The following is a 13,798-nucleotide window of genomic DNA, read 5'->3' as shown; positions in this document are numbered from 1 at the left end:
TATCTTCAGTATGATGAGTACTGATGATCTGGATGTCTGGCTTTACAAATACAGCACTACCATATTTCGCATGAGACCTTTCTGCAACTAAAATCATTCCTGAAATCTTTGGACGTTTCTGATGTTCATCCCTATGCGTTTCCTGAATGCACAAGACGTCACATTTCTGATCTTGGCATAGTTTTTTCAAGAGTTCCTCTTTGGCAGCTGACAGGTCTTCAATATTTATGGATATTATTGTCATGGATGGCTCTGAAAAGAGCCGTTTCTTAAAATACATTTTAAGATTGATTAGTTCTGCTTCTGGTGTGAGAGAATCAGCCGTCTAGGAAGAGTCCTAGTCCGTTGCCCAGGAGACACCCGGATGTATAACAATATCACATGCAAATACACCCTACTGGGAGGTTTCGTGTCTTAATTATCATATGCTGGAAATACATCTGCCTCTCTTCTAGTAAACAGCTTTACAGTTCCTTGTACTGCTGCTAGAATGGACCCACTATCTTTGCCAGATAGAATAGGAACATTTGTTTTGAAAAGTAGGAAACATGTGTTCCGAGCGCTTTATTTTCCTACTCGTTCTTACCATTGAAGATCAATATGGACCAGATCATGAAGTTTATCACATGCAATGCATTCCTGCAGTGGCATCAAGGAATCATGATTCTTTGAGTGATAGAACAATAGAAACCCTTATAAACTGCAATCCGTGATCCAAACTGGATGACGGAGATGATGAATGTTCTATACTTTCTGTCAATAATTCAAGTAAAGATACATATGTATTTATGACGAAAATAGCAATATGTCTCTCTCTTTACCCAAATATTTCAAACTTTATCACATGAATTCAACATTTTCTTCAATCAATCAATGATCTGCATTCATGGCAGTCACCCTGGTGGCAGATTCCCTATCTGTTTTTTTTACCTTAAATAATTGCAAAGAATTTGAACATTTATTGAACATCTCTTGTGGTAAATTATTCCAATTCCTAACTCCTCTTCATATAGACGAGTGTTTGCCCCAATTTGTCCTCTTGAATTCCAACTTCATCTTCATATTGTGATCTTTCCTACTTTTGAAAACACCACTCAAACCTATTAATTTACTAATGTCTTTCCACGCCATCTCTCCACTGACAGCTCGGAACATACCCCTTAGTCGAGCAGCTCTTCTCCTTTCTCCCAAGTCTTCTCAGACCAAACTTTGCAACATTTTCATAATGCTACTCTATACAGACAATATCTTGCTTGCTTTTTTCTGTCTACAAGTAGTTGTAATAATAATCTGTTTATAACTGTATGTATTTAGTGTAGCTATACATTTCAATAGTTAGTCTCTTATCCCAAGTATTTTATAACTCAGGATACATTTAACTAGGATAATTGTACTTTAGAAAAAGGATTACCTTTACCAATCACATTTTGTCTTTAGTGCATTAATATTAATGTAACAATTTTAGGGTTGAATATGAAAAAAATGTATTTATTTATTTTTACAACTTGCTTTACATCGCACTGACATAGATAGGTCTTATGATGACTATGGGATAGAAAAGGGCTAGGAGTGGGGAAGCAGCCGTGGCCTTAATTAAGGTACATCTCCCCAGCGATTGTCTGGTGTGGAAATGAGAAACCACGGAAAAGCATCTTCAGGGCTGCCAACAGTGGGGGTTCAAACTCTCTGTCTCCCGAATGCAAGCTCACAGCTGTGGGCCCCTAACTGTATGGCCAACTTGCTCAGTATATGCATGAATTGAAATAAATGGAAAAAAATAAAAAGCTCAAAAACGTGATAAATAAATTGGCCCCTTTCATATTTCAACAATGAAAGCAACAAACTTGTTCTAGCCCATAATACAGTGCATTCTGAAATCTATACAGTGGAACTTCTCATAACACATACCTCTGAATAGTGGACACCTAGTTGTAAATAACACTTGACACATCTGTGAGGCTTTCAGGGACAGTTTGAGAGAGAACTATGGGGATCAAATATACAGAGGATTTTTTAATTTTAATTAATTTATTAAAAAACACAAGGCAATTGCAATTTATTTTTCCACATAGTTTCCTGCTTTAAAATGCATTTGTCCAAGCATACGGGCAGCTTTTTTATGCCTTCATTGTAAAAAGAGCACGGTCACATCACCAGCCAGTTGTGCATAAAGTCTTCCACACTCTCGTCATCTTCAAATCGTTGCCCTCCTGGAGCTTCTTTAAGCAGTCTGAACAAATGGAAATCGCAGGGTGATAAGTCCGGGCTGTAAGGAGGATGATCAAGTGTAGTCCAGTGCATTTCCTGTAGCTTGGAGACGGTTAGAACTGCAGTATGGGGCACGGATTGTCAAATCGGTTGGTCTCGTCTTTTGCGGTGATATGCAACCCTCGCCTTGTTCAACAGGTCACAGTAGTAAGCAGTGTTGATTATGGTTCGCTCATGCAAAAAATCAAGCAGCAAAATGCCTTGCTGAGTGAGAAAAACTGTTGCAAGAACCTTGCCAGCTGACTGTCGAGTTTTGGTTTTCACTGGTGCTGCCTCCCCTTTCCTCCGCCACTCCTTACACACACACACACACACACACGTCCTTGACAATGTTTGATCACCGAACTGTTCAGTCAATCTCTGGCAAATTCCTGCCGCTGTAACTACTTCACGAGCAAGAATTTTTATAATTATGCGTTGCACAGTAGAGAAGTGCACCTGTTGCTCTGACATTATGAGCTTTAGTGACAAAACGGCAGGGAATATCTAACAGCACGCTCTCTCCACTCCTAACGGTCTCGCCTAAGCATACCAGAAGCTTGGGGCCAGTCCTACTAACTGCGGATATTCAGGAACAAAAGTCCCGTTTATATTTGATCGTACGTAAAGCCAAATACAGTCGCTAACTTGCATTTGGCCGGGTCATCGCCTCCACCCCTTCCGCTTTGCAACTTATTCTTCTCTACACCCAAAGTGACCGTCAGTTTATAGAAAATACAGACCCAACCAAAATACCTAGACAGATATTATTGCATTGTGTGGAAGCCATAGTGGCCTCCCTGTCCATGCTGGGTGAGTGGAAAAGTGGTAATGTGGTGGTGGTATATAAAAAGGGCAATAAGGAAAGAGTTAAAAATTACAGGACAGTATTCTTTAACATCCACTATCTGTAAATGTATGGAGCAGTTGGTAGTAAACAGCATGCTGGAATTCTTGTGGGAAAATAACTTCCTTAACCCCAATCAGCATGGTTTTCTCCCAAGGAATCCCCACACAACATTATGGACAAAGGTCGTTGATGACTGGCTGTTTAATTTGGATCAACCTGATGTGATACAAATTGACTGTATCCCACTATAATGGTCCAGAGCCTTCGACCATGTGTCACGTCAGCGACTTCTTTTGAAACTACATCAGCTCAGTGTAGGAGGCAATTTATTGGTATGGGTGAGATCCTTCCTCGTGGGTCAGACCCAGTGGGTGGTGTATGGAGGTGCTCGTTTACCGGCTGTTGCAGTAACTTTTGGAGTAATACAAGGTTATGTGATCGAAAATAGGTTAGAGCATTTAAAGAAGGCCGTACTAATGTCCATGATGAGAAGTGTAGTGGGCGACCATCTGCCATTACTGAAGACTGTCTATGTACTTGATCTCCCAGGTTGTGTTTCATCATTAATGGCCCAATATGCAGAAGGCACTTTGCTGTGAAGTGTATTAGCAGATACGTACAATCTGTCAATGTGGTGCTGTGTAGATAGTCTGAATATAAATGTAAATAAGTGGAAATATGAAGCATGTTTTTAAAGTAAGCACCGTTTTTAAATATGGCCGCTGCAGTGCTTCGGTCATTGTTCAGAGCATGCACGCTCAGTATGTACATATGTAGGCTAGCAACAAACGCCGTTATGGAAGCATTCGCCTGTATTTAAATTTATTTATGCGTATTGAAAATGCTGCTAACAATTAACGGTAACGCCAAGAAGCTGTTGAAATTCATTGACAGATTATGAAGTCATAGGTTATGAATTTCATTATGGTCCGTATGGATAATTGATCACTCTCAAAGGATAGAGATTAGTGAAGTGTATGGCTAACACACTATGAGCGAGGAAATGGTAAGAAAATGGGTTATAGCATTTAAAGAAGGCTGTAATAATGTCTACGACGAGAAGCCTCATGGGCTAGTCATTACTGAAGACTTGGTGCAAAAAGTTGATGCAAAGGTTCAAGAAAACAGACACTTTACGATTTCATCACAAAGTTATGAGTTGCTTGACATTTCAAGTAGTGTTCTTTATGAAATTGTGTCAGGACACTTAGATTATCGGAATTTGTGTTCACGCAATCCAAAACAAATGGCATTGCATGCTCACAAGGTGGATTCTTTTGTTTCATGACAATACGCTACCTCACGTGGCTAATCAAACCCGAGACCTCATCACGTCAATTGGTTGGGGACAATTTGCTCATCCTCTGTATAGTTGTGACCTAGTGCCTAGTGACCATCACTTGTTCCTGCACTTGAAAAAGCATTTAGGAGGCCAGTGCCATGACGATGAGCTAAAAGCGACCACGCGGCAGTGGCTGGCACATCAGGCACCAGATTTCTATGAGGATGGAATTCAGAAGCTGGTTTCACGATATGACAAGTGTCTTAATATGCTTGGAACTTAATATATTGAGTAGTAGTTTACAGTACAGGCTTACATGTAAAAAATGAATTGTTAAGAAATATTGCATTACTTTATTTTCAATATCAGAACAGTACTTGCTTAAAAAGCATGTCTTGTATATGAGAATGAGTACACCCAGAAATCCTATCATGAATCTTCAAAAACTGAATACGAAGGTGGATCAAATATAAACAAGATTTTTGTTCCTGAACATCAGCCTTCTGCTATGCTTAGGCGGGACCGTTAGGAGTGGGCAGAGTGTGCTGTTAGATATTTCCCTCCGTTTCATCAGTAACACAACAGGTGCACCCCTCCACTGTGCAACGCATAATTATAAAATTTCTTGCTCATGAAGAAGTTACAGTAGCGGAAACTTGCCAGAGATTGACTGCACAGTTCGGTCATCAAACACTGTCATGGATGTGTGTGTGTAAGGAGTGGCAGAGGAAAGGGGAGGCAGCATCAGTGAAAGCCAAGACTCGACTGTCAGCTGGTAAGGTTCTTGCAACCATTTTTTCGATCGGCAAGGCATTTTGCTGACTGATTTTTTGCATGAGCGACGCACAATCAATGCTGCTTACTACTGTGAGCTGTTAAATAAGGCGAGGGTTGCATATCACTGCAAAAGACAAAACCAACCGATTCTACAATGCGCAGTCCCATACTGCAGCTCTGTCTCCAAGCTACAGGATCATCCTCCTTACAGCCCGGACTTATCACCCTGTGATTTCCATTTGTTCAGACCGCTTAAAGAAGCTCTAGGAAGGCACCAATTTGATGATGACGGGGAGTATGGAAGACTTTGTGCGCAACTGGCTGGTGACATGACCCTGTTCTTTCTACAATGAGGGCATCTAAAAGCTGCCCATATGCTGGGACAAATGCATTTCCAAAGCAGGAAACTATGTGGAAAAATAAATAGTAATTGCCTTGTGTTTTTTCAATAAATGAATTTAAATAAAAAATAAAATCCTGTTTACGTTTGATCCCCCCTCATACTAAAATACAAAATGCTATACCTGCCCTATGAATGCTACAAATGATCTTTGTCTGCCTTTCAGACTGAGTTACCGGACTCTTGGTCTCTACTACTCGGCTAACATCCTCAACAGCATGGTGGTGCTGCTGTTAGGGGCAGTTCTCAGTCAATCTGGAGTCCAATGGTGTACCTTACTGAACATTCCTTATGTAGTCGTGCCTGTCATTGTTGGCTGGCAATGTCTTACTGAGCCAAGAAAGAAAATGGTGAAACCAAGAGCAGCTGGCTGGGTTAAAACGTTACTTGTCCTGTTGCTGATTGAAGCTGCCATAGCAGCTGTATTAAGAGGTGTGGTAAGCAACAAGCATTTTTCATCTACATTTTGTTGTTGTGCATGCAAAAATTGTTATTGAAATAATTCAGCTTAGAACTTTGGCCAGTAAGGTTCTGTAAATTAAGGTTTTTTTTTTGCTAATTTAAGGTTCAATATTGTGCGAATACTGTCAAAGAGTGTATAAGAACAAAAAAAATCAGGGATGCTCTTTGTGTTGTGTTAAGAAGGATGGTGCAATCATTTTGGCGGAGAAGATTTTTCTTTTCGAGACGAGAAAATGAGGTTACTTTGTCACATCTGGGTGTGCAATTCAATTTGACGAACTTGCCGTATTTGCTATGCCAGAGAGCCAGTCAAGGGAAGGGAAGGGAAGGGAAGGGAGGGGAGGTAAGAAGTGGGAGACAGAGATAATGCTCGGTGCGAATGCACAAGTTTCTCTTTTGTTTCACATCTTCACTTCCCAGCCCTAGTAGGCACTGTACAGTTGGTTCTGAACAAACTGACTACTATGCGAGCCCTGTAGAAAGAGAAGATGAACTTGTACCACGAATACAGGCAGCTTTGCAGGTCATTCGCTAAACACCACACATCCTGAACAGAGTACAAAGGTCACTACTACACCGTTGTGAACAGTGCATTGAAGTAGGAGGGGAGCATATTGAACATCTACTGTAATCAAACCATTGGGTGTATTGTTTCCTTCGTTCAATATTTCATTCCATTAACAATGTTGGAGCGGCAGCGTTTCATCTTTGAGCATGTTACTGCTACCAAGTGGAAACGATCTGGTGTATTCTTTGACTGACGAGTGTGTCTTAACTACAGTGTGTTCTTGTGCTGTGTATGCAGTTGTGGTTGTTTAATAAACGAACTGTGGATATTGCCTGTAAGGGACTAGGACAATCCTGTGCGAGTCGAACGAGGAAGCTTCTGCGTATGCGCTGAGCATTATCTTTTGTCTCCATCATACACCCCACTTCCCTTCCCTCTTCTGACGCACAGCAACAGGCAGTGGCTGGCTCTCTGGCACAGGAAATACGGCAAGTTCGTCAATTTGAATCGTAAGAATAAGAAAAAAATTGACAATATATCAAGTAAATGATATTACATCAGTCTTGGGACTAGTTTAGCCACTTAGTGGCCATCTTCAGCCAAATAAAAATTGAACAGATTATGCGATAACTAAAACATATGTATACCAGACAAAGACAATGTTGCAAGAATAATTATAACATTGAAATGAAATGGAGTATGGCTTTTAGTGCCGGGAGTGTCTGAGGACAAGTTTGGCTCGCCAGATGCAGGTCTTTTGATGTGACGACCTGCGCGTCGTGATGAGGATGAAATGATGATGAAGACGACATGTACACCCAGCCCCCGTGCCAGCAAAATTAACCAATTAAGGTTAAAATTCCCGACCCTGCCGGGAATCGAACCCGGGACCCCTGTGACCAAAGGCCAGCCCGCTAACCATTCAGCCATGGAGCCGGACATTATAACATTAAAATACATATTCACAAGAATCATTTATCTGTCCCTCATTAATCCGGATCTCCGGTTTATCCGGATCGAAAATAATAAAAATTAATTTTTACTTGTGCAGTATTTCTTTTACGGGTTCGACTCTTCTTGAATGTCTTTTCCACCAAGGATAGATATGGAAAGGAACTGGAAGTAAGTCGGCTGCGGTCTATTAAATGTACCATCCCGGCATTCACCTGGAATTGAGAATGAGAAACCGTGGACTCTTGTGAGTTCCTTGACACATTTGCATGCATTCCTGGATGCTCAGACATAGATGTGAACGACGTAAAGGACTGCTTGAAAAAATGACTGTAATTCAGGCTACAATATAATGACAGATGAATAAATTATTGCCTCTTGTTCCTCGGCAGGTAATGACGAGAGTGATGGTGAATTTGAAAATGAAACCGGCGCTCCATCAGAAGAAACAATGTCTCATGTAGATGCAACAATGCAGCTGGACAAACTGATGGCCTATTTAGAATCCCAGACTGAAACCACACTGGCAGAACTGAAACACTGGATGGACATCATAAAGATGGGACATTTGCAGATTGGGCAAGGATACTGGAGGACGTCAATAACAACACGAGATACAGTACAGTAAAAGAGGGTTGCCAACAGTACCCGGGAAACTGAACTGTAAAATGATGATGATGATCATATATGATGAATATGACATGTTATAAATTATTGATCAAAGGTGTCTTCTATAAATGAGAAAGCCCTTAATACGTAAGTACATGCCTCAATTTTCATACACTGTTACAAACCTGGCTGCAATTTGCTCATCTACATACAATTGACATTTTTACGTTTTCTTATGCATTCTTCAAATTGTTGAAGTGTTGCTACTGCCCCCAACACTGTATCTTTACATTGCACCAAGGTAGGTAATGAATATTTCAAAATTTATTATGCGTATTATCTGGGACTCTACAAAGCAAAGCTGCACCATTCAAACCAAATAAAATGTACTGTACCATACTTGCAAAATACAATATACATGTACTGACCTTGGAAAAAACAGATATTAAGCACACGTATATTCACATGGTCATAATGCCTCGAAATAAGAATATCATTATACATAACATACGGTCAAAATAACGTCCAACTAAATCATTTAGTACGGAAAATTTCATGGTCTGGCAAAGTCCCTGTCCAAAATGCGATCACTACATTTCTCGACATGAAGAGAATCAAAAAGATGCATGCGTCAGACAAATTTCCATGTAGTTCATCAGTGTCTCCTTATAGTTGGTAGTGAGATGAGGTGTAATGAGACATTTTGATGCCTTTCAAGTTAAGGGCAGTGTCGACACTGCCTCTGTTGATTTTTATAATGGTTACATTTTTAATTTTGTTTTCAGGCTGGTCTTGGCTGCAATAGTGATCTATTTTCCTGGTACAGAGAAAGAGCTGAGCCAATCCTCAGTGATATCCTGCCAGCACCATTTGCACCAATCCAGGCCATAGTGTCACTGTTTTACTTTGCTCCTGCATTTCTCTTGCTGGCTGCTGGAATTATACAGAATCCTGGGCAACCTTGGTTGCAAGATCTGGCCATTCTTGTAGCAGGAGCAACTTTACAGGTAAAAACATATTATACAGTAACAGACTCTTTTTTCTGCTGCTTTTACCACATTCTGGATTGGTCACAGCTGGGAACTTTGTTGTATGTGTGGATTTAATCCTGTTTTACGGTCAGATACCCTTCCTGATGTCAAAACTGTGTGGAGTGATGTATGGTACAACCTCGATTATCCGTCCCTCAGCTAACCATTCTACGGATTATCTACTGCCCAAGAAAAATTAATCTTGATTTTTTAAAGCAATGTGCAGTCAATAAATATTTAATTTCCAAAACCACATTCTACTCAAAATAAACTTTTAACATACCAGGTTGTGCTCTGTACATATAGTATATATTGAAGAGATGTGAAGTACAGAACAAAAATGGCCTACTGGACACTAATGGGATCTGAACCCCAAAACTCCCAATTTTGCATTGGTATTTATTTATTTATAAAAATTGTTCAAAATGTCAAATTGGTAAAATAGCAGTTAAAACATAATTAACCCCTATGCTGCCATGTTTGACTTTAGTCGAACGGCAATAGCACTCCACTCGCTGTCGTATTTGACTTTAGTCCACGGCTTCAGAATGTTATGACCACGTGATGTCATGTTCGACTTGAGTGGAAAAGGAGGAAAACTAGCGTTTGCACTGGTCTACGGCATGCTGCTGCCTAGTGGCGGCCTGAAGAAGGTCGGTTTTAAATAGCGCGAGTTGGCACGAGTCTCGCCGTTCTTGCCGCCCGCTAGTGTACTGTTCGTACGTCGCATCGTTTGTGTCTGGAAGTAGGTATATTTTAATCACATATAAGTTTTTAAATCGTAATTTACACTGCACAAGGTGACTTCAGGACATAATGAGTGTAGAGCCAAAGGAAAGGAAACCCGAGGACAACATTTCTGAGTGGCTTTCCGGAAGTATGTCAGACACTGACACAGAGGAAGATGATGATGATGATGATGATGATGATTTTCTCTGTGACGAGAATAGTGGGTTAGAGTTGGAAATCAGTGATAGTGATGATAGCAGTAGTGGGACTGACAGTGAGTCTGGTAAGGCTATGGATAGTCTTAGGTTCGTTGTGTCTGGTGCATGGAAAGAAGTTCAAATAAATAACTACCATCGATTTACAAGAAAACAACTTACAGTTATTCACGTTTACTTTTTGCAGTGTATTTATATAGTATGTAAATATTTATCTTGGTGAACAGAACAGACTAACTAATTCAGGAATTGGTAGAAAGTAGAATTCACAGGTTTGGAATTTTTTCTGAACTATAGGTCTATAATTTTTGTATAATTTCTATTGCTTTTTTGCACTGTATACACGGTGTTTCCTTCCATAGTGTCACATAGATATGTTACCATATTACTTTTAGTGTTGTAGGGTATTTTTGTGAACATGAACAACAGTTTCAGTAATTTTTTACAAAGTATATTTTTCCACAATTTGTTTTTTACAGTGTAATCATGCGGTGTGAATATTTGCAAAATATTAATTTTCTATGGTTTGTAATATTCATTTGATAAGCAAATCATGTTATTTGTCTTATTTGATTCACTTCTCATCACTTAGTTCCATATTTTCAGAGGACAATAATATTGTACTCTATAATATTGTATATTTTTTGTATAATTGGTATTGTCTTTTTGCAATGCATATATTCAGTGTATTTTCCTTGATGTCAGATATTTATGTTACATTAGTACTTCCTAGTTTTCTAGAGTAATTCTGTGAACAAGAACAGTCAGTTACTATTAATTATCCACAGAAGTAAATTTTGTCGTTTTTCCTCTTTTTTTTACAGTGTACTTGTGCAGAATGTCAATATTATTCTCAACATATTACTTTTAGTTGGTTTGTTACACTTATTTAAAAAGAAAATCACATTGTTTGAGGTAAAATTAAACATTCATTTTTCATTGCTTAATTGAGCATTTTTCACAGCAAAGCTCCAAATTTTATTTGGCAGCATAGGGGTTAAATTGGCTGATACTGAAAGCAGCACTATTTGTTCTGCCTCATCCACACCGTGCTTTCATTTCAAAGTTTCCTACCTTGAATAAATGGAAGTAATGAGTCTTTTTTTTTTAAATATTCTTATTGAGGAAAACACATCAATTTAGTTTTCAAGAGGGAAATTCAAAACCATAGCTGATTGAATTGTATGTAGTAATGAACGAGATAATGACAACAGTGGCAAGGAAAATTAGGGAAGGAAGAAAAAAAATGGTAATGTTTGCAGATGACTTGTTGATCTGGTGAGAAAAGGAAGGCGATATCCAGGGAACTTAGAAGCATGGGAAGATGAGACGGAACAACATGGAATGAAATTTTATGCCAAGAAGAGCAAGATAGTGATCATAACTAGAAAAAAGGAGAGACCTGTGAGAGGGATAATGCTTGGAGGGGAACAGCTTAGGAAGGTAGAGAGTTTCAAGTACCTGGGAAGTATCACAGAGGAAAGTGGAAGAAATGATAAGGAAATAATCGAGTGTGGAAGACAAGCAGAAGCATTCCTGAAAAGTGTCAGAAGCCTGGTTTGGAGCAAGGATGTTCCTCAGAGAAGCAAAAGAGTGATATACAGGACGTACTATGTACCTGTTCTGACATATGCAGCATAAACTTGGGTAATGAGGCAGAGAACTGTGACTAGGATACAGGCAAGTGAAATTAAATTCTGAGATGGAGGATAGGAGTGACAAGAATGGATAAGATGAGAAATGAAAAAGTTAGAGATACAGTAAAAGAAGAGCCACTACAGAACAGGATAGAGGCATCTAGACTTAGATGGTACCAATGCATGAAGAGAATGACAGAAGAAAGGATACTGAGGACGATGCATGAAATGGAATTAACAGTAAAACAACTGAGAGGAAGACCAAGAGAGAGGTGGATAAAAGGAGTGGAAGAGTGTGTAAAGAGAAGAGAACTAGGCAAGAGTGATGAGGGAAAAGTAGTGGGAAGACAAAAGGATGGAGAGGTTTATGTTCCATGCAGACCTCGCCAACAGCTGGAAACTGCATATGATGATGATGATGAATTGTGGAATTACCAGCGTTTCGCCTGAGTGTAGCAGTGGGCTCATCAGTTGAATTGCTACACCTTTCCAATTATGGTTTCCTTCTGGGAACTTAATTTTTGAAATAAATAGGTTGTTTGATGCTGTAATCAAGCTTTCATAACATGTCTTGATTCATATGTCAACCAACAAACCACCATTTATCAAGAACTTAGAAGATTTTTAGCCTCAAGAGCCATGCATTATTTTAATATCAATTTCTTCAAATGACTGAATATGTAAATTTATGATGTATCTTCTGCAACAAGGAGGAAAATTCTCATTGTTTTTAAAGATGAAACAATTTTGGTGAAATATCAATATTTTTATTAGTGCATGTGTATTAGTTTGTAAATATGTTTGTCAAATGCTTCTTATAATTAACGTACAATATTTTGAACTGAAGATGGCCCTAAAAGAGCTGAAACTGGTATTCAAATATTAAATATTGACATCCTTTGTAACATTTTTCGAAACTCACTAGGCTTACGCATGCGATTGCCTATCAACTACCGACGCCAGGAAATTGGCATGAAACACAAACACACGTAAGTTTCAGCCGGTGTCACCATAACATACTACCTATGGCATGATCCAGTCAGCTCGGAGGTCAATCAATCAATCAATCAATCAATCAATCAATCAATCAATCAATCAATCAATCAATCAATCAATCAATCAATCAATCAATCAACCAACCAATCAATCAATCAATACTGCATTTACAGCAGTTGCCCAGGTGGCAGATTTTTTATCTCTTGTTTTCCTAGCCTTTTCTTAAATGATTGGAAAGAAATTGGAAATTCATTGAACATCTCCCTTGGTAAGTTATTCCAATCCCTAACTCCCCTTCCTATAAACAAATATTTGCCCCAATTTGTCCTCTTGAATTCCAATTTTATCTTCATATTGTGATCTTTCCTACTTTTAAAGACACCACTCAAGCTTATTCCTCTACTAATATCATTCTATGCTACATTTTCACTGACAGCGCGGTACATACCACTTACAAGTATGAAGGGTGAGTTTCCCATCTAATCAATACTTTAATTTACAAAATGTTTAGTATTATTTACATTAAAACAGTACCGGTTTTGACCTGTAAATAGGTCATCATCAGCTGTTGGTGAACCTGCTTAATAGCGATTGTACATAATAAAAACATTACTAAAAACTAATTAAACAAGAAAACCTTATTCTATTACAATACTAATGTTAAGTCTTCCCAGCCAAACTTTGCAACATTTTTGTAACACTACTCGTTTTTGTCGGAAATCACCCAGAACAAATCAAGTAAGGGTCCCATACACTGGAACCATACTCTATTTGGGGTCTTACCAGAGATTTGTATGCCCGCTCATTTACATCCTTACTACAACCCCTAAAAATCCTCATAACCATGTGCAGAGATCTGTACCCGTTATTTACAATCCCATTTATGTGATTACCCAATGAAGATCTTTCTTTACATTAACACTTTCACCCCATCAATGCAGTAATTAAAACTGAGAGGACTTTTCCTATTTGTGAAACTCACAACCTGACTTTTAACCCCGTTTATCATCATACCATTGCCTGCTGTCCATCTCACAACATTATCAAGGTCATTTTGCACTTGCTCACAATCTTGTAACTTCTCTGATTCCACTTTTTTACTCA

General features: G+C 38.9%; 2 protein-coding genes across 3 annotated transcripts in view; one reads left to right on the top strand and one right to left on the bottom strand.

Moving 5' to 3' along the window:
- LOC136882097 (pyridoxal phosphate homeostasis protein) overlaps positions 1 to 13,798 on the bottom strand; it is a 108,714-nt gene that overhangs the window by 47,515 nt on the left and 47,401 nt on the right. The window lies entirely within an intron of this gene.
- Positions 1 to 13,798, top strand: part of LOC136881931 (transmembrane 6 superfamily member 1) — a 40,921-nt gene that overhangs the window by 24,250 nt on the left and 2,873 nt on the right. For both annotated transcript variants that reach the window (XM_067154387.2, XM_067154385.2), the window contains exons 4-5: positions 5,723 to 5,993; positions 8,872 to 9,093. In XM_067154387.2, the coding sequence (XP_067010488.2) occupies positions 5,723 to 5,993; positions 8,872 to 9,093 (493 nt within the window). The remainder of the gene's footprint in view (positions 1 to 5,722; positions 5,994 to 8,871; positions 9,094 to 13,798) is intronic.

The sequence above is a fragment of the Anabrus simplex genome, chromosome 10 (assembly GCF_040414725.1).
Source record: "Anabrus simplex isolate iqAnaSimp1 chromosome 10, ASM4041472v1, whole genome shotgun sequence".
NCBI classification, from domain to species: Eukaryota; Metazoa; Arthropoda; class Insecta; order Orthoptera; family Tettigoniidae; genus Anabrus; species Anabrus simplex.
This window is presented reverse-complemented; position numbering and strand designations above follow the sequence as displayed.